At 51.5% G+C, this 19720-nt stretch overlaps 1 protein-coding gene across 4 annotated transcripts in view; it reads right to left on the bottom strand.

Annotated features, from left to right (window-relative positions):
• Window positions 1–309: 309 nt before the first annotated feature.
• LOC119432577 (putative ferric-chelate reductase 1) overlaps window positions 310–19720 on the bottom strand; it is a 365279-nt gene continuing 345868 nt past the window's right edge. For all 4 annotated transcript variants that reach the window (XM_049659387.1, XM_049659389.1, XM_049659388.1 and 1 more), the window contains one exon: window positions 310–566. In XM_049659387.1, coding sequence (XP_049515344.1) covers window positions 459–566 — 108 coding nt within the window. In that variant the 3' untranslated portion in view covers window positions 310–458. The remainder of the gene's footprint in view (window positions 567–19720) is intronic.

The raw sequence follows: 19720 nt of genomic DNA, 5'->3' as shown, positions 1-19720 counted from the left end.
GACAAACAAGCCCCATCTCAAGATTTTCAGGTTTCATGTCGCCCCTTTTTCAATATAATTGAATTCTGGGTTATTGCGCGCCAAAGCCACGATTTCATTACGAGGCACGTCGTAGTGGGGGACGCCAGATTAATTTTGACCACTAGGGCATCTTTAACATGCCCATAATGCACGGGACAGGGGCGTTCACAGCGTCAAAGAGTAAGGGTGTTCTCATATTGTGTTCTATAGATACACACCGCAAAATCCTCCCACTCGTCATTAGATTCCCAAATAGTAAACATTTATTTTCGCCTTCTAACGCGCACAGTAAGAGAGCTAATTATGAAAATGTGCGAAGAGAGAGTCTTGAGAGCCTGATCCCAGGAGCGCAAGCGTCGCTAGACCCCCGTCAAAGTGTTCGCAGCTTGTTTATTCAGACGCCGAGGAAACCAGCCGTCCGAATCCGCACGTCATCACTACTTCGGTGGCGCCGAGGTGCACACGATGCCGCACAAGATGCCGGCGAACACCAGAGACACGACGGCGTACAGGGCCAGCAAAATCTTCCGGAAGCCCTCGCCTTCCTGGATACGCGCGAAGGAACGAAGTTTAGCGTAGCACAGGCTCACTCGGTCGCATACGTCACACATTCCCTACACCTATACCTATTCGTTGGCCTCCGGAGCGTGTTGCTTCGACATTCTCTCCTTGCTAGCTGTTAAAGCGCTCAACTTGCATTTTAAAGACGATAGTCTTTCTTGGGGAACTTAAACGCTGAAAATTTGGTCTGTCTGTCTGTCACCCGATTCAGCCACCTGGCCAAAGTTGGACCACTTGCTTACCGCCCACACTACTTAAACTGGTACGGCTGTTCATACTTGTGAACGTTATCGATCACAAAGTAAATATTACGCATATCTGAGGCGCAACATCACTAAGTAAGTATTAGGAGGTGCGTTCCTTTAATATAAAATACATAGATACGTAACTCTAAAGACCCTAGTTTCTTAAGCTGCGCTGAAAATGCCATGCTATGCGCGCCGACGAACGACGTTCCCAGACTGCGTGCCGACGAGCGCTCTCTGCCATGGAGGAAGGAAACCCTCTGCACAAGCTCATGTTTCCCGGTGTATTGCCAGATGGCGTCCATGTCTCACGCAGCGCCTCCTCAATTTTATCAATGCCAGGCAGATGCGGCCGATTCAACATAAAGGAAGCGCTGTCTGAGGCAGGGCAAAACATAAATGGCCGCTTGATGAAATAATGCGGTAAAATGAAATCTGTTCAAACAAACTTCCATTGCATTTATCATGCCAGGACGGAAATGGTACGAGAACAGCATCACGGGTGGCCGCGGATCAGATCAGCACTCATGTAGTACGGCCGGCAGAAGACTATCGTCTTTCGACGACATTTGCAGCGAAGCACGCAGATACGCGGCCATTTTTTAGTAGGGAGCCTACATGCTAAAACAGCGCTTTCATGTAGGCTCCCCAATTTTTAGGAGAACGTAGCTTGCGGCTCCGCTCACATTTCGCGCGCTCGTGTTTCTGCAGAGAACCGCGCCGATTTCGTTGTCTTAACAAACGCATATACCGGAGTCTCGAGAGACGCGCAGTCAACTTGGGTGCGAGACTAAAGAGAAGCCAAGCGCACGCACTGTGACGCTCTGCTCAATCGGCTCTGTAGCGCAGAGTGGACAGCGTTTTACTTTCTGCTGCCGGTGTTAGCGTCGTGCGCACGCGCACTAGCGCTCCGGTTGAGTGGCTGCGTGTAAACGACGCCGGTCGGATCAGAGCGGAACGTCAACGTTTCGCTTAAAATCTCTATTATAAAGTTTTAGCTGAGCGCTTACAGTCAACTCAGCTTAGACTGGTGCGTCCCGTGCAATTTGAACGCAGGCGGTCTTGTTTTTGGAAGACCAAAGGCAAATACTTGTAACGGCTCAATCAAACCTTTAAGATTTTTAACACGAAAGTGTTTTATGCCGGGGTCCACCAAGACTTCACTGACGTATTTCCGTCACGGAAATACGTCATAGAACATAATACAAAGAAAGAAACCAGAAGAAAAAGTTCCACAAACATGCAAAATTTGGAAATCGAACCCATGACCTCTCGGTCCGCGACGATAGATCGCCGAGCGTTTAACCCATTGCGCCACAAACGCATTTACAGAGAGCTACACAGACGCGCCTTATATATCTAACACTCCTCCGTGTACCCGCGCTCTTGCTCGGGGCGGTGCCGCCGCCTACGAGCAGAAAAGAGAAGTACTGCATTATGACACTAACGCGCACCGACAGTGAACGCTTCGGTGGTCTCAGCACTACGACGCCTCGATGCCAGCATTCGAAGGGACGCTGGCATCAAGAAGCACTACCAACGCCACCTAGGTGGCGTTCACCGTACTCAGCACAACAAAGCGTGGCCTCCGCAATTAGCTCTGAAAATGTTTCTGAAGTTGATCGCGGAGGCTGCAATTACGACGCGCTGTACGCGCTGATTTGACTCGGTGACGATTCAGTTACGTGCTTTGTCTTGCGCGTTGTATTATTGTGTCAGTTACGTGCTTCGTCTTTCGCGTTGTGCTAGCGTGTGCAGCGTAGTGCAGCTTCCATATATGCACGATGGTTGCTCATGGTCATCGACGTTGGTAGTCGTGATGGAGGAGACGTGCCACCAGGCGTCAGCGTGGGTGCATCAACGCCTAAGGGCGCTTTAGCCACAAAACACCAATAGACATTATATATCAATGTGCAATAAACATTACACTACTTCTGTGAAGACACGTTTCACTTTCGTGTTCTATACCGATTCCTATATAAGAGGGATCAACCACATTTTTTTTAATTGAAGAGCTTTCCGGCTGTAGTTGGGCTTTACACCATAGCAATAAGGGAAAGAAGAAAAACTTCTGCAAAACTCTTTTAATTCGAAAGAATTATATCCGGCGTCGGCGTTGTGACGAAAAGGTGGTATCAAAAATGGCTGACGGCGCAAGGAGTAAAAACGCGTCAAAAAATGTTCCGATTAATGTCAAATTTCTCAGGGAGGTTCCTGTAAACACAGTAAATTAATGGCTTTGAAAATAAAATTCGGTACATTTCGGTCTGGGCGGGAATCGAACCCGGCCCTCGGGGTGCGAGGCGAGTACGCGTCCCCGACGCCAAGGCGGCTCGACGGTTCTGGCTGGCTAAAGGTGTGGCCTAGTGCGTGCGTCATTGGGCATGTGACGGAGCAGCCAATGGGAAGGAGGTGGCGCCACGTCAAGAGTGTGTAAAATGAGCACGCTGCCTCCAGTGCGTCACTTGCTCTTCGGATTTCATCGGTGCTCTGTGTACTGCGATGAACTCTCGACGCCACGTCCTTAGTGCATGTCCAAAACATTAATCGAAATTATTTCACCCCAGAGACTATAATGCTTTCGCATTCTCACACGTAAGCAGTCTTAAGAGTGTCTGCTGATTAATTTTTTTTCTTTTTTATTCGCCGCTGCGGGAACCAGACAACGCCTGATAGGCGGCGAACAACGACAATGTTGCCGTCCGGCCCTTGCTGCCCTGTCTGGCGCTCGCACACCAATCGGAGAGGCCCCCCCAAAGTGACGACGCTTGCCTGCAGCCTCTCGCTTGGGTACGTGGCCAACCCGCCGCTAACAAACGGGAATTCCCGTTTGCGAGCATTCGGTCAAATGAGAAAGAACGCGTCTGGCTCCCCCACTCCAATGCCCCCCCCCCCCCCCCCCCCCAAACAATAAGCTATCCGCTCTGAATAATTGAGAAAAAAAATACAATGACTCTTCCAAGTGGTAGTTTTTATTGCGATAGCAATTATATGGACACTTAAAGCGGATTTCTACTGTCGGCATCACCGTCGCTGTCGCCGTCGCCGTGAGGTTCCGTATGGCGTCAACGGCGATGCAATCGTCGCCGCGCGCCGTATGCTGTATGTGCGAGGGACGCGTGCTTTCATGAGGAGTGAACGCACGGCGGACAGCAAACACGCGTTTTGCGCCATGCTCCCTGAACGGCTGCAGAATTAAGCGTCTCTTTCCTCTTTTACAATCCCGATATATATATATATATATATATATAGAGAGAGAGAGAGAGAGAGAGCAAACCCAATTTCTTCCATCGCACGAAAGGCCGGGTAGGGACGGGTGGGAGGGAGGGGAGGCGACGTTTAGCTGCGGCACCAAATGCGGAATTATATGAAAAATGTCGCAGTTTCAGCCGAACGGCGAATCATCAATTGCGATAGCAAATTAGTAGCGAGCTATACGGAGTAAGGATAGTAGTTTTATCAGCTGTATAAACTTGTACATGCAGTAGCACTAGCAACGCGCTGAAGTGTTGTCGACGCCGTCGGCGTTTTGCCCGCGTTCGCACCGAACGCGCGTGGCGTTGGTGACTGTTGCCGGTGCCTCTGGGGGCGGCTCGGAGGTTTTCGACGAGATCAGAACGGGACACTCGTGGAGCAGCGTCGGCAGTCTTTACCACTTTCTCGCCTTTCTCTCTCTCTCTCTCCGTGCCATGTACATGTTGCCTTGACATGGGACGTTAAGGAGAGGGAAGGAGAGCATGCGCGCGGCATGCGTTATGCTCGGGAGAGAGAAATAGAAAATGAGAGCGAGAGAGAGAGAGAGAAAGTGTAGCAGCACCAACGAGGCAACGCGCAGAGCTGCTGCCCACGCCGTCCCCGTTTCCCCGCTTTCGCGCCGAACGCGCGCGGTGTCCGTGACTGCAGCAGGCGCCTATGGCGGCTGATCGGCAGGTTTCGACCAGCCACGCCCCGGCAAGTTTGGAGGTGCAGCTTGGCCGTGACGTCACCGGGGAGATAAAGCTCGGAGCCGGTCGCGACGGCGGCACAACTCGCGTTGACTCTGTGGCGACTACATGTAGCCTTGACATGGGACGACCAAAGAAGATCCGGAAACCCGAAGAAGCCGCCGATGTTGAAGCGCGTCGCGCGGCCAAGCGAGAATCTGCGCGTCGGCGGCGAGCCGATTCGGAATACCGTGCCTAGCAGCACTTAGCATTTCCTAGCAAAACTTAGCCAAGCCTAGTAAACCCTGGAAGAAGCTAGATCGATCACCAGCTCCGCTGTTCACTCCAGCCTTGCACCACTAGTGCAAGCTGCACGCATTTTGTCATCTTCCTCTGGAAATCTGCAGCACCATTCTACTTCAAGTGACGTCACCAACAGGTCGAAGTGATAGCAACGTAAGTAACACGCACTCTCAAATGGGCAGTTTTACTGACTAATTAGGCGTTGTGTAATAACACGCGCAGAGGATTTGTAATGTTATGTTTGAGAACAATACCGTCGCTAATGTTGCTCACTCTTATTGTCCACGAACTTCGTTGTCGCTCAGGCTAACAATTGGTTTTCTATAGTCATTTTTTTAAAGAGTAGTAACAAGCGCAGAGTAACAAAGCACTATCAAAACACTCCAGAATGCGACATATAACTTCTAATTTACTTTGGATGCTGCAGTGTACCATGATGTTATATTTATATCATGCACAATAATTATAAACTTTCTGTGACCGTAAAGCGGCTGGACGTCGCGAAACCTCTCCATGTGGCATTATAGCGCAGCAACGTTTCAGAAGAGTGAATAACAATGTGCTGTCTGCAACTTTTTGATGCGAAAGTGTCAAATCACTCATTGAGCAAAAAAGCCGGCGCCTGCAGCAGCGAAATGACACCTGAATTCCCTTTGGCTACGACGCCTAGGGAGCCTACATTCAAGCGGCGTTGCATGTAGGCACCCTAATGTAGGCACCCTAACGACGCCAAGTCGCGAGCGCACCTCGACGGAGCAGAGCGGGCGAAAGGGGACACCTGCTGCCCAGTTAGTGCGCCAGGTGCTGCGTTAGCGGAGAGGGCATCGCCGCGACACCACGTCACTCTCGCTCGCGAAAGGGTGCGTTATATCCGCGGGTTCCTTATTCGCGGAAGCTCTCGTTGGAGTTTTAACTACGCCTCGGTTATGCCACTTCAAAACGCGCCAAGCGTCTCAACGCGCTCGCTTGCCACGCGAGGAGTTCATAGCCGAAGAATCGCTCAGCAGCGTACAATTGGACAGTAATGATTTTCCATTCACAACTCACAAGTTCCACGGCCGCTGGATAAAAAAAAATTACAGGGAACGCTTAGAACTTCCTAAGAATGTGAACGCGGGCGCCAAATTAGCTGTATATGTTCCCTACGGAAGCAGAGTTGCACTTAGGTTTGCCATCTTGCCCGCCGACGGATCTGTGTAGAGAAGAAAAGCCACTCCTTTCTAATGCAGGATACGGCGCGGCTCAGCTGCCGAGCTTGCTAGCGCCTTCATTCCGCGAAGGCGGTGGCGCAGCGGGTGCAAGTGCATGCCACAGACACTCTACGGTGCAGGCGCAGCTCTGAAGTTGGCTTTCCCTCAACTGGATGCTCTGTGCACATGTGACCAGATTTGGCGAATGGGGCGCGAGCGGCGCGGTCAATCAGATGCGCAACTCTGCTCCCCACGGGGAGCATAGACAGTAAACTCTAGCGAAAGCCTAGTTGGACAGCCCCTGGACAGCACCCTCCGAAGCTCGTTCCGCTCGCGCGCCAACGTCAGGAGCCAACGTCGGTACCTTCACCTCTCAAGGCGTCTCGTCTTGCACGTGCGGCAGCGGCCTCTCTTTCCACCGATTCTGCATTCCCAGAACGCCTTCGTCGCATGAGGGCCGCATGTTGCTCTCGTCGGTCTGCTGCCGCAGCTTCATCCATAGCCGCTGCCTCCCGACGGCGGTTACGACGAGCGGAATATCGAGCTGCTCTAGCCTCTTTCGCCGCGGCGTACTTTGTCGGTCTTCCTCGCCCGCGACTAGGGCCTGGTGGATCGTCACCCATAGCGATGCGTAATGAAGCACCGAGCCCACGCGGCGACGTATTGACCCTTTTCGCGGAGCAGTTTGTTGTAGAGAAACGAGATGGCGCGTTCGGCGGCGCGCCGCTCGTGGCCTCAGCGACAGCGCACGAATACGAAACCATTACCGTTTCTACCTTGCTTCTGTGCGATCAGCTGTCGGAAATGCTACTGAGTTTTCGCTAACGCACTGTGCTCGAATCGTGCTGGATTGAATTGTGTTGATTGAAGACGTGTGGAGTAGTTGGCTGCAAAAATAGTGACCGGCGGCATACTAAGGGATGGAATGAATCTGTGTGGCCAAGTTCGCGGACCGCTGCTGCAACAGTCCGTACGTGTTACCGGCACATCGAGATGTACGACTTTCCGTCTGGATACAGAAATTCGCTCATGTGCCAGAGCTGTATGGCTGACCTTCAAAGAAAGGTCTTCAGCCCCGGTACGTCGGCAAAAGTGAGTAACGCTCGTTAAACAATGCAAAGGGAGTAATGCTGCTTCCTGTCACAGCAAGTTTCGCGCATAATATTTACACACATCTACCCCAACATGCACGGAAACTTACGCACACTCTGTCGCCAACTATAAATAATAAGCGAATCGGCGCACACTTCAAATATACGCACTATATATGCACAATAATTGACGGACTACACCGATAGCGCACGAATTTGGTCGGATCTGAATGTCTCGTGACAGTCCACAAGAGTAAGCGAGTTACTAGCGGTAATACATATTTTCTACACGTTATTAGAATGTACGAAACAGCTACGTTTCAAGCCTTTTGCGCAGCAGGAACAAATATATCGGAAATGAGCACACTCGTGAGAGATTAGGGACAAAATAATTAGTGACCGCACCGAGGAACCTTATTGAGTCAGAAACGTGACAAGCCGCTGCTTCAAAATATTTGCCAAATAAAGAACGAAGAGCAAAGCACACTATTCCTGCTTCAATTGATGAGCGGTAAGCTTGGAATACATATTTAGCCCCACTTTTAGAACACTCACCACACACGCTGCTCGTGCCGGTTGGACATAGCTTAATCAGCTCCGAAAGCGCTTTTGCATGTTCTCTGAAGCTGTGGCCAAATCTTCCTAACGTCCACCCATCACCGTCTACGATATCTCCCGAAGCCGAGGTTTTCTAAGCTGTACCGGCGTCATACACATCCATAGTAAACACCCATTGTACACACGGAGGCAGTTGAGGCGAGCAATGGACGCGTCACCGCGTGATCAAACATGGCCGCACCCACGGGAAAGCCGCGAAAAGGGCCAATAGAAGGCGCGCGAGGGCGCTGCGAGCGTGCTGCAGCCAATTCCAGAACGCTCCACGTGCTACGCCGTTGCCCTTTCCCTCAAATCTCCAACTGCGCTCCATCGCCCTTTTTCAGAACCCTCCTCCGGCGCTGCTGTTTTCCTTTCCCGGCGCGCTCCGTTTTCTGTTCCTCACAACGCGACTTTGAAACCGAGATGAAAAATTTGCGGCCTGCCGCGTGCATCGAAAACAGCATGACCCGCCGTGGCGCCACTAGTCAATGGGTGTTGTCTGGAATCGGCGTAGAGAAAGCCTCAGCAACGCTCTAGGAACGCTAAGCCCGTGGAAGCCGATGCATCCCACCCTCGACTACAAGTTCGGGCCAGCCAAGCGGCTGCTAATGCAACTACGTCTTTCATGTTCGCTCCCATTGCAGCCCACCTGACCCGAGAGGCCGCAACTTTTTTTTTTACAGAGTAAGCTGTTATGGGCTCATTCCAATAGCCGTTTCGGTTCGCGACCGTGTCCGCTACCACCGCCTCCACCGCCGCCGCCGGTGACCATAACCGCTATCGCTGTAAATGCGAACAAAAGTACCCGGTCCCCGCCGGGATCAAACCCAGGTCCGCTGCGCGGGAGTCAGATCGGATTCTTTACCACTGAGCTACGCAAGCACTTGCTATCAGGCAGCGGGAAAACGCCCTATAGACGCGCCCTAGGCAAGCGCGCAGGTGCAGACGACGAGGTGCGATTCAGAGGAGGCGCGCAGTCAACGCGAACCCGAGCCTCCGCCAGTATGGTGGCGCCATCTACTTAAGGTGCCTGCAAACGCAGCGTGCGCAGGCGCAGACGACGAGATGGGATTCAGACGAGGGGCGAAATCAACGCGATCCCGAGCCTCCGCTAGTATGGTCGTGCCATCTAGTTAAGGTGCCTGCAAACGCAGCGTGCCCGACATATAAGTTGCATATAGCAATTGCATGCTGCAAGTAAGTGGACCTGGTTAACTCAAGCAGGCTAGGTGACTATTTGCCACGAGCCCGTTTTGAAGATTCCAATGAACAATCATGATCATCATCAACAACAACAACAGCGTACCGTGCCACGGTTAAAGGGACGTGAGGTGTGCGCCACGTATTATGGATACCTCTTCGGTACACGTTCTGGCGTCTCGTCGCAAGGTACGAACCGCTGCTGAAGAAGCGAATCGTAGAGCTACGGGCGCGGCTGCAAGCAGGCATTATCGGGCTCGGCAGACTGCTGTGCAGAGAGCATTACAAGCCGCAGCTCGCCGTCGACGCCGGGCGGACCGTTGAGAACGTTCTCGTCAAAACGAGGCGAGAGACATTGCCGCGAAGACCCTGTTGTGCGTGGTGTCGAAATTGGAGCTACTCTTGAGTCGCTCCACCAGCTTACGCTGTGACTGTGCTGCGTGTGCCGCGCAGGCCTGTGACTTTTTTGCAGCGTAAGCTGTTATGGGCTAATTCCATTAGCCGTTACGGGTCGCGATGATGCCGCCACCGGCGTCCGCCGTGTAACCGCTTTCGCCGGAAACGCGAAAAAAGCACCCGATTCCCGCCGGGATCGAAACCGCGCCCGCTGCGTGGGAGCCGGATACTCTATCACTGAGCCACGCAAGCGCTTGTTATCGGGCCGCGCAAAATACCCTAAGGCAAACGCAGGGTGAGACGACTCGGGCCTCCACCAGTATGGTGGCGCCATCTAGGTAAGATGCCTGCAAACGCAGCATCCGCAGGTGCAGACGACGAGAAGCGATTCAGACGAGGCGCGAAATCAATGCGTTCCCGAGCCTACGCCAGTATGGTGGTGCCATCTAGTTAAGGTGACCAGGGGCGGATCCAGCTTTTTTCTGAGGGGGGGGGTCAGCTTCTGTCAATAATGATGATGATGATGATGATGATGATGATGATAGTAGCCTTTCTTATTTACCGAAATTTACCGTTTTTGCTCACGATAAACCCGCGTTTTATACGGCTAGAGCAACACCTGTAGCCCTCCGTGGTGGCTCAGTCAGCTCAGGCGTTGAGCACGCGATCGCGGGATCAAATCCCGGCCGCGGCGGCCGCATTTCGATGGAGGCGAAATGCAAAAACGCCCGTGTTCTTGCGTTGTAGTGCACGTTAAAGAACCCCAGGTGGTCAAAATTAATCCGGAGCCTTCCACTACAGCGTGCCTCATAATCAGAATTGGTTTTGGCACGTAAAACCCCAGAAAGAGGAAGAAGACCTGTAGCGAAGCTAGGTATTGGTTTCTCCGAGCTTATAGGAAAAGGACGTTACCCAATACAACCATGTGCTTGGCGGCTGCGCCTGATAATACAAGGTGTTCAAAACTAAGCTTTATGGTTTCTTAAAATTAGGCACTGGGAGGCACGCGAAGACCACCTGTGCAAATAAGTTATGTGGCTAAGGGGGCACAAAGTGAGATGATAATTATTTTTAATAATGATAATGATAATGATTTGATAATGATAATAATTTGATAATGATAGATGATAATAATTTAAAATTGAACAATTATTTTTGGTTGACTGCAGTAAGTGCGTATGTTTGTATTGAAAACTTAGAGACAGTCGTGTTTCTAAACAGTATCAGTCGGAAGAATTATTCTAGGGTGTCCGGGCTCCGAGATATCCGACTCCAAATTTCAATTGTCGTACTGCGCAGAATAATCGAGTCGACGCGAGAGCGGTTTATGCTTTGCGTTGCTGTGGAAGAGAGGCATTTTGGACATTTTTAGGGCATTCACATCTTGATGGGTGGAATGTTTTCATGAGATTTGTGCATGATAACACCAAACTTAAAGCGGCAGTATGAAATATTCGTTAGCATAGCTGAAAAGGTTTCTGCTGTTGATGGTGCAGTTGTTGCTCTTGATTTCAATAAAACTTACAATACTTGGAAATCAGCAGTCACGTTATTTGCGTAGCCCAGACAAGGACCATGCCCGGTCGTCTAGTCACCATTACGCACGCGTACTGCCCTTCGGCTTCTCCGCTCGCGCCATTATCTCGGCATGGCAGCTGCCGCCATCTTTACAGGCTGCGCGGTCGCGTGTTACGACAGCGGTTACGGGTTCTTAGATTTTTTTTTTTCATTTCGCCAGCCGTGAGGGGAAGGTGGACAGTTATTATCTTTGCCAATGCCTTCGCCCCATTGTCAGACTAAACGCCGCACGCAACAGCCGCGTCACATCAGGGAGGAGCTTTGCGCCGATCCTCACTCTCTAGGAGGTCCCAATTCAGTTTTTACTATGGGACCTCCTTCTGTATACTTCTATCTGCAAAACCTTTTTGTGAATTAATAAAAATTTGATTGATTGAAAAAAAAAATTGCATGCGTAATCATGCGAACGGCAATTAAAATTTGGAGTTGGATATCTCGGAGCAAAGACACGCTAGAAGAATTCTTCCAAGTGAAACTGTGTAGAAACACGACTGCCTCTAACTTTTGAATACAAACATACACACTTACTGCAGACAATAAAAAGTTAGTTATTCAATTTTGATTAACTGGGCTGCTGACAGCGATAATTATCATCTCACTTTGTGTCCGCCTGGCCCCATAACTGATTTGCGCAGGTGGTCTGCATGTGCCTCCCAGTGCATAATTTTAAGAAAGCCATAAAGCCTAATTTTGAACACCCGGTATATCTAGCCTGTATTGTTTCTTAAAATAAAATTTGGGATGATCTTTTGCAGGTTCGTTATAAATGCGTAAGCACGGGTCCGTCTTTGGAGTTCTGTTGGGACACCTTGATTTCCTTAAGAAGATTCTTTGTGTTCGGCTGAGACACCTTTGTTTGCTTTGGAGGACTAACTCCCGTATTCTCAAACAGCCCTCGACTCGAAGCTCTTACTCCACTCTACCTTGTTGAGCACAGCGCCGCTTCTCGACTGATAAAGACGCGACAATTCTCAAGAATTCCTGTGAATGATCATGAAGCTCAGTGACCACTTCTGTGGAGGGATGGCGGTGCCATCTTCTCTCTTGAGTCGTGGTTGTGTGTTGACTAGAGGAACGTTCTTGAATACGGGCGTAATGCTCCGCTCCAACACAGCAACCCCTACGCTGGTTGTTTACGATATGCGAATCACTGCGTATGAAGACTCACGACGCCACCTACAAGAATAACGATGTGGCGTATTAGCCGAGAGTGCGAGCCAGCGTCTTCATGTTTTGTTTCCCACGCGGCGTCATCCTTTTACACAAGGCGCGCATCTGCTCCCGTTTCTCTAACCACGCGACGCCATCCTAGGCCCGCGCACTGGCGTTGGCCGCTGACGTCACGCTCCCCCACTTCGCAGCCGTGGCTCTAGGCTCACTCAGATAAACGGATCCGCCGGGCTTGAGCCTCCTATGCTTAATGTAGGACAATAAAACTGCGAAGTTACAATGAAAAACTTGTAGCGTACGAACGGCACTGTGCTCGTACTTGATATTGTCAACGTGTAACTGTGATGACAATGAGTGCTACATTTAAAGAAAAGTTGCCTATGCGTAGTTCTTAGTTTAGCTGTTAGTTGTTATTATTTATATATGAACACTTCAGTGAGAGATCTCTTTCATTAAGCGGGTTGGTCGCGGAACCGATGACAGCCAATAAGGCAACCGTTGACACCCCAAGGGGAAACTAAGTTAATCAGGCGCGAAGGCGCTCGAGCGGACCTTGGCGTGCTTGGCAAAAGGGACGTCCCCTTGTTCATTCGACACCACCGACGGGACGAGTAAGGCACGGCAGGCGCCAGGAGGTCCAAGGTGTTCATGAGAAAAAATAACTACGGCAACTTCGCGACACCACACTCCTAAGGAATACAACTAAGCTTGTGAGCGAGCTAGCTTTACTTCTACATGGCTGATACCACTGGTACTCGCGAAAAATACTTTTGAAGAATGCTGGTGGCCATTTTTTTGCGACAGGGCCATCCCCCTGTCAGCGAGGGGGCGATGCAGAAATCTGAGGGGGGGGTCAGGACATCCGGACATCCCCCCTGGATCCGCGCCTGAAGGTGACTGCAAACGCAGCGTGCCCGACATGTAAGTTGCATATAGCAATTGCATGCTGCATGTAAGTGGACCTGGTTAACTCAAGCAGGCTAGGTGACTATTTGTCACCAGCTCATGTTGAATATTCCAATAAACAATCATGCCACGGTCAAGGTCAACAAACAATCATGCAACAACGTACCGTGCCACGGGTCAAGGGATGTCATATGTGCACCACGTATTCTGGATACCTCTTCGGTACACGTTATGGCGTCTCGTCGCAAGGTACGAACCGCTGCTGAAGAAGCGAATCGTAGAGCTACGGGCGCGGCGACAACCAGGCATCATTGGGCTCGGCAGACTGCTCTGCAGAGAGCAAGCCGCAGCTCACCGTCGACGCGGGGCGGACCGTTCAGATCGTTCTGCTAAAAACGAGGCGAAGAGACTTTGCCGCGAAGACCCTGTTGTGCGTGGTGCCGAAATTGCAGCTAGTCTTGAGCCGCTCCACCAGTTTACGCTGCGACTATGTGGCATGTACCGCGCAGGCCTGTGACTTTTTTTCTTTTTTGTTTTATCCAGTGACCGTGGAAGTGCTTAGTTGTCCTGGAATTTTTTAAAAGTTTTTACAGTTAAAAACTCTAGATTTCAAACATAAAGGTGTATAAAAATGCTGGCGGCTGGAATACATCGTAAAATTAAATCGGTCACTTGGAGAGTATTCCATAAAATGAAAAAAAAAATGCTTCTGATGAATTAGGATAAGAAATTATCATCGCTTTCCATACGAAAGCAAAATTCTGAAATACCTAACCTTTAACAGAAAGGTCTGTTTCTGCGGTAACAGAACTCCTCTCCATGACAGAAATCCGAAAAAAAAATAACTGCAAGGGGTTGTTTGTCAATCACGTACGCATGCGATAAGTTTTCAGAGCATGCTATTTTTTTTATATTTGTGAGAATATTGATTTCAACTTTTGCCTGAGCGCCTACCTTTTACTATATAGGAGAAGCATGCTCAAGTTGAAGGCTATGACTACGTATCTACCGAAGAGGCTGATGACACAACGTTCCTTAGATTCGGGTTGGTGCCTACTGATTGTCGTGCGTCTTGTTTCTTGGTGTTGAGGTTCTCGTTTTAATCTTGAAATCATTGCTTAATGGACATTTAATAAGCTATTTCTAATAATACGCAAATCATTCTCGAATGACAAATAACCTACGTGAGAGTCTTTTCAGGATGCTACAGGCTACCGTGCATTATCGTTGATGCACTCGCCTGTCTGGATTAAACCTTATGCTTGCCGCATGAAAAGTGATCGACTATCGTATATCTTTAGAACAAATACATATGTCCGCTTTTCTTGTTACGTTTCCTGTCTCCTTATATGCCTCACAATCATTTTAAAAATGCAACTGGCTGTTTAGCAATGCGACGCGTTGCTTTCTTCTGTGTTAGTTAAATGTTTGCGCTAAATTCAAGAACTACATCATTAGAGATATGAAAAAATATGTTTAGCCTAACTAACTTCAGTAAAAAAATGCTTCACGTTAACGTAAAAAAGTAGTGGCTATTCGCAACGTAGAATTGTATGGTATTAAACGCAATTTATGGGTGGCACAGTGAGAACGTTACCGCACTACTGCTGGCAAAAGTTCAAGTACCTTGATGGGCCGCTGTGTTTACAATATTGTTTGGCTTTGGCGTGTAAAAATATGCGCGCGCTGGGGACCAGACTGTCAGAAATTTAACAATACGAGGTTAGAACGTTCTTAATATGGTCGCGCACACGGAAACGTGCACCATGAAGAGGCATCGCTCTTTAACTTGGTTTTAGAGCGCCGCTCTTAGGCGCCCTTTCCTACGGCGAGCGTCGACGGCGGCGTAACCGAGCGAACGAGCACAGAAAAAGATGAAAGCGGACGCGGAGCGCAGCGGGGGATGAAAGACGCGAGTAGGAAAGCGGAGAGGAGGGTGCAGCGGAACCATGATGCGGAAAGCGGAGGAGAGTATGGCGAAAGCGTGAGAAGAAAAACGTAGTGTGGTGATGATGGCTACGAGATGGCGCCAGAGTAGCGTGCGTCGTCTGGTAGGTCTGTCGGCGGCGGCTGCTATGAATCGCGCCCACGCGTCACCCACGTACCGGATGTCGCTATCTCCAGATTAGCGAGACAGTCGCGCCACACTTCGCTCCGCTTGCAACGTGCCACACGAGACATATTGTCCGCGCCAGCCAATATATAGCGAAATGAAAACGAGTATAGAGCTGCGGTTGAATTTCGCATTAGGGAGTATCGTAATTGTCGTTCAGTTTTTTTTTTTGTGGGGGGGGGGGGGGGGTGACAAAAGCGCTAACTACACGAATCTTTATCGCAGCGCGTTGAAACACTGCGAAGGTGCCTGCGTGCAAGTTTACCAGGCGTACGAATTGTATGAGAAGGTCCAAAGCCGACAGTCGAACGGCGAGAAAGATGTTCAACGAACCGTGAAAGAAAACTAGCGTCTCAACATCGATAAAGGTCATAGTGAAGGGGGACATTCCTGCGCCGAAGCACTTACATAGAGAGCAAGGTATAGCGTTACCTGTAATGCCATCGCACAGGTGCCACGACGCTGTCCGTAAATAGCCGCGCCAGTGAAATCACATCATTTTAGGTTTTTGCAGTGATATTGTTTTTCAATTTTAACCTTTATTAAACCGAAAATATTTAATATAAAAGCCATGCGGCGTGAATGTTATATTTATTTAAACTTGTTTGCGGGCTACCATTATCAAAAATCTTGAGGAATAATTCAGTACAGAACGTAAGATCTGGTTTGAGCAAGTTTGGCGGTTGAATAGTACAGCGTCTAACTTACTTATGCGGCACGCATGAACGTACAGGATACACATTGCTACCTGACGAGACGCGCGAAGACGCGCCCGCCGAGAGCCTGATCATGTAATCCGAATGCATCGTTAATAAATCAAGTTGCTTTTGGTCATCGATCGTGCCATCATCTGACAATGGGATGAGGATTCGTTAACGATACGAACGCGGACAAGCAACTGGAAAACGTGTACTCCCACCGACGTTGCTAAGCGGGGACGCTAAGGTCAGCGCTTTCGGCCGGCCGGCTGCGACTGATGAGAAAAATAAAGTTGGGCGGCGCGTGCCAGCCGCACAAGCACCGCACGCGCTAGTTGTTCTGAAAGCCTGCTGAGCTGGTCCTCTTGTTTTGGCGCTCCGCTGCGACCCCTCGGTTCCTGACAGTGGTGACCCCGGCCTAAGAGATGACCGACCCCAGCAACCTCCCGCCCTCAGGTAACCTTCCGCCTGACGCTACCTCGTGCCCACGGGACGTCGCAGCTCTACAGCTCCACCTGCCCACGTTCTGGCGCCAGAACCCGCAGGTTTGGTTCGCCCAGGTCGAAGCCATCTTCGATCAGCACCACATCACCTCGGAGACTTCGCGGTTTCGCCACTTACTTTGCAACCCGCCTCCTGAGGTGGCTCAAGAAGTGGCGGACGTTATCGCTGCACCTTTGAACGATGCCCCGTGCCAGCAACTCAAGCAGAGTATTTTAGAACGCACCACGGCATCTGAGAGCGCGCGCCTCCAGCAGCTGCTCACCTCCGAGGACATTGGAGATCGCCGCCCTTCCCAGCTGCTCAACAGCATGCGACAGCTCATGGGCACAAGCAACGTCGACTCGAACAGTGCGCTGTTGAGGGAGCTCTTCCTGCAGCGCTTACTTCAGTCCACCCGCCTTGTCTTGGCCGCTACAGAGGACTTGACCCTCGACCGCCTCGCCCAGCTCGCTGATCGAGTCCACGACGCGACTTCTCCTTCAGTCGCCGCCCTCCCTTCAACGGCACAGTCCTCAATCACGGCCCGCTTAGAGTCCCGGATCGACCAGCTCGCTGTTTCCATCGACACCCTTCGAACGTCCTCCCATGATCAGCGCGGCTCCCCCTCATGCCCCGGCCGCCGTCCCTCTTCCCCGCCCAGTCGCCGCTCGCGCAGTCCTCGACGCTCGCCTATCTGCTGGTACCATCGCACTTTCCAGCACCGCGCCCGTCAGTGCAAGTCCCCATGCGAATGGTCGGGAAACGCACCGCGAGATCACTGACTCCGGCATGTGACCTCGCCTTACAACCCGGCCGCCTTTTCATAGTCATGGATCGCATTTCAGGCCTGCGGTTCCTTGTAGACACGGGTGCCGAGGTCAGTGTAAGCGTCCTCCAAGCGTGACCGCGCTTCTAAGTCAAATGGACCTACACTCCGCGCGGCAAACTCTACCTCCATCGCCACGTATGGTCTGCGGTCCCTCACTCTCGACGTTGGCCTGCAGCGCACATGCCGGTGGGTCTTCATCGTGGCCTACGTCCATCAGCCTATCCTCGATTCCAACTTCCTGACTCATTTCGACCTTGACGTCAGCATGCGCCGCCATCGCCTGATTGACAGCAAGACGCGCCTCTCGATTCCTGGCGTTCTGTCGGCTGTCGCGCCCACCGGCATCCGCACGCTGATCCCTTCATGCCCGTATGCTCGTATCCTCGAAGACTTCCCTGAAGTGACGAGGCCCTGCAATTTAAATCAGCCACCCAAGCACAGCGTCACCCACCACATTGTCACGCGTGGTCCACCCGTCGCAGCCCGTCCGCGCCGCCTCTTCGGTGAGCGTCTCGACATTGCTAAACGGGAATTCGAGCACATGCTCCAGCTAGGTATTATTCGCCCGTCGTCCAGCAGTTGGGCCTCCCCGCTTCATCTGGTACCCAAGAAAGAACCGGGTGACTGGCGTCCGTGCGGTGACTACCGGGCGCTCAACGCTCACACGGTCCACGATAGCTACCCCCTTCCACACATCCAAGATTTTACAGGCCATTTGGAGGGATGCAAAATCTTTAGTAAGGTGGACCTTGTCAAGGCCTATCACCAAATCCCCGTTGAGCCGGCCGATATCCCGAAGACAGCCATCACTACTTCCTTCGGCCTGTTTGAGTATGTGCGAATGCCCTTTTGGTTACGCAACGCAGCTCATACGTTCCAACGATTCATTGCCGAGGTAACGCGCGGCCTCCCGGCTGTATTTGCCTACATTGACGACATTCTCGTCGTGAGCCCCAATCCACAAGATCGTGAGCGTCATCTCCGGGAACTCTTTCAACGCCTTCAACAATATGGCCTGGTTGTCAACCCCCAGAAATGCGTATTTGGATCTTCCGAGCTCGAGTTTCTGGGCCACCACATCTCGGAGCTGGGAAGTCGTCCGTTGCCCTCTCACGTCCAGGCCGTGAAACACTTCCCAGCACCCACTACCCTCCGCCAGCTGCGTGTGTTCCTCGGCCTAGTGAATTTCTCCCGACGTTTCATTCCGCACTGCGCTGAGGTTCTACACCCACTGACTGACCTTCTTCGCACGACCAAGGGCTCCTCATCTGCGATTTCCTGGTCTCCCGAAGCTGTCGCTGCTTTCAGGGCTGCTAAACAAGCCGTCGCCGATGCGGTACTTCTCATCCGCCCGAGAACTAACGTGCCAACCCGCCTCATGGTGGATGCTTCCAGTGTGGCCATCGGCGCTGTTCTGCAACTGAAAATCAACTCCGAGTGGCGCCCACTGGGTTTCTTCTCTCGGAAGCTCCAACCTACTGAGACTCGCTAAAGCGTTTTTGGCCGCGAGCTGCTCGCCATCTACTCCACCATCCAGCACTTTCGGCACTTCTTGGAGGGCCAGCCATTTAATACTCTAACGGATAATAAGCCTCTGGTGTATGTCTCCGTACAAACTGTTCCAAGTACGTCGCACGTGAAGTTCGTCAACTGGCCTATATATCGGAGTTCACAACGGATATCCGGCACATCAAAAGCACCGACAACGAGGCAGCTGACGCACTTTCACGCATCACCTCCCTCGGCACTTCTACATCGACTGTGGATTGGGAAGGTATAGCTCGTGCGCAGATGGAAGACCCCGAGCTGCAAGCGCTGCGTGACCATCCCTGTTCCCTCCGTCTACAACTCGTTCCTCACCCGTTTGTGCCTGGCTCCCTCTGGTGCGACATGTCAGCGGCTACACCTCGCCCCTTCATTCCGGCTGCCTTCCGTCGTGCGGTGTTCCAATCACTTCAGTGACAACTGCCATCCCAGCATCCGAGCCACGCAGTGCCTCGTTACACAGCGGTATGTCTGGCAAAGCATTAACACCGATGTTCGCCAGTGAGCCCGCTCGTGCTTCGCATGCCAGACCACCAAAGTGACCCGCCACACGAAGACTCCCACACAGTCGTTCTTGCCCCCTGGCTGCCGTTTTGACCACGTCCATCTTGATTTGGTTGGACCACTTCCTCACTCTCATGACTGTCGCAACATTCTCACAATGATCTACCGCTTCACCCGTTGGCCCGAAGCCGTGCCCATTCCGGACATCACTGCGGAAACGGTCGCCAAAGCCTTCGTTTCAGCATGGGTTTCTCGCTTCGGCTGCCCCAGCATTGTGACAACTGATCGCGGCCGGCAATTTGACTGCACACTCTTCACTTCGCTCAACCGCCTGCTTGGCACTAAGCACTGCCGTACCACTGCATAT

The sequence above is a fragment of the Dermacentor silvarum genome, chromosome 11 (assembly GCF_013339745.2).
Source record: "Dermacentor silvarum isolate Dsil-2018 chromosome 11, BIME_Dsil_1.4, whole genome shotgun sequence".
In the NCBI taxonomy this organism is placed as follows: domain Eukaryota; kingdom Metazoa; phylum Arthropoda; class Arachnida; order Ixodida; family Ixodidae; genus Dermacentor; species Dermacentor silvarum.
The sequence above is the reverse complement of the archived record's forward strand: the minus strand, read 5'-3'. Positions and strand labels throughout refer to the sequence as shown.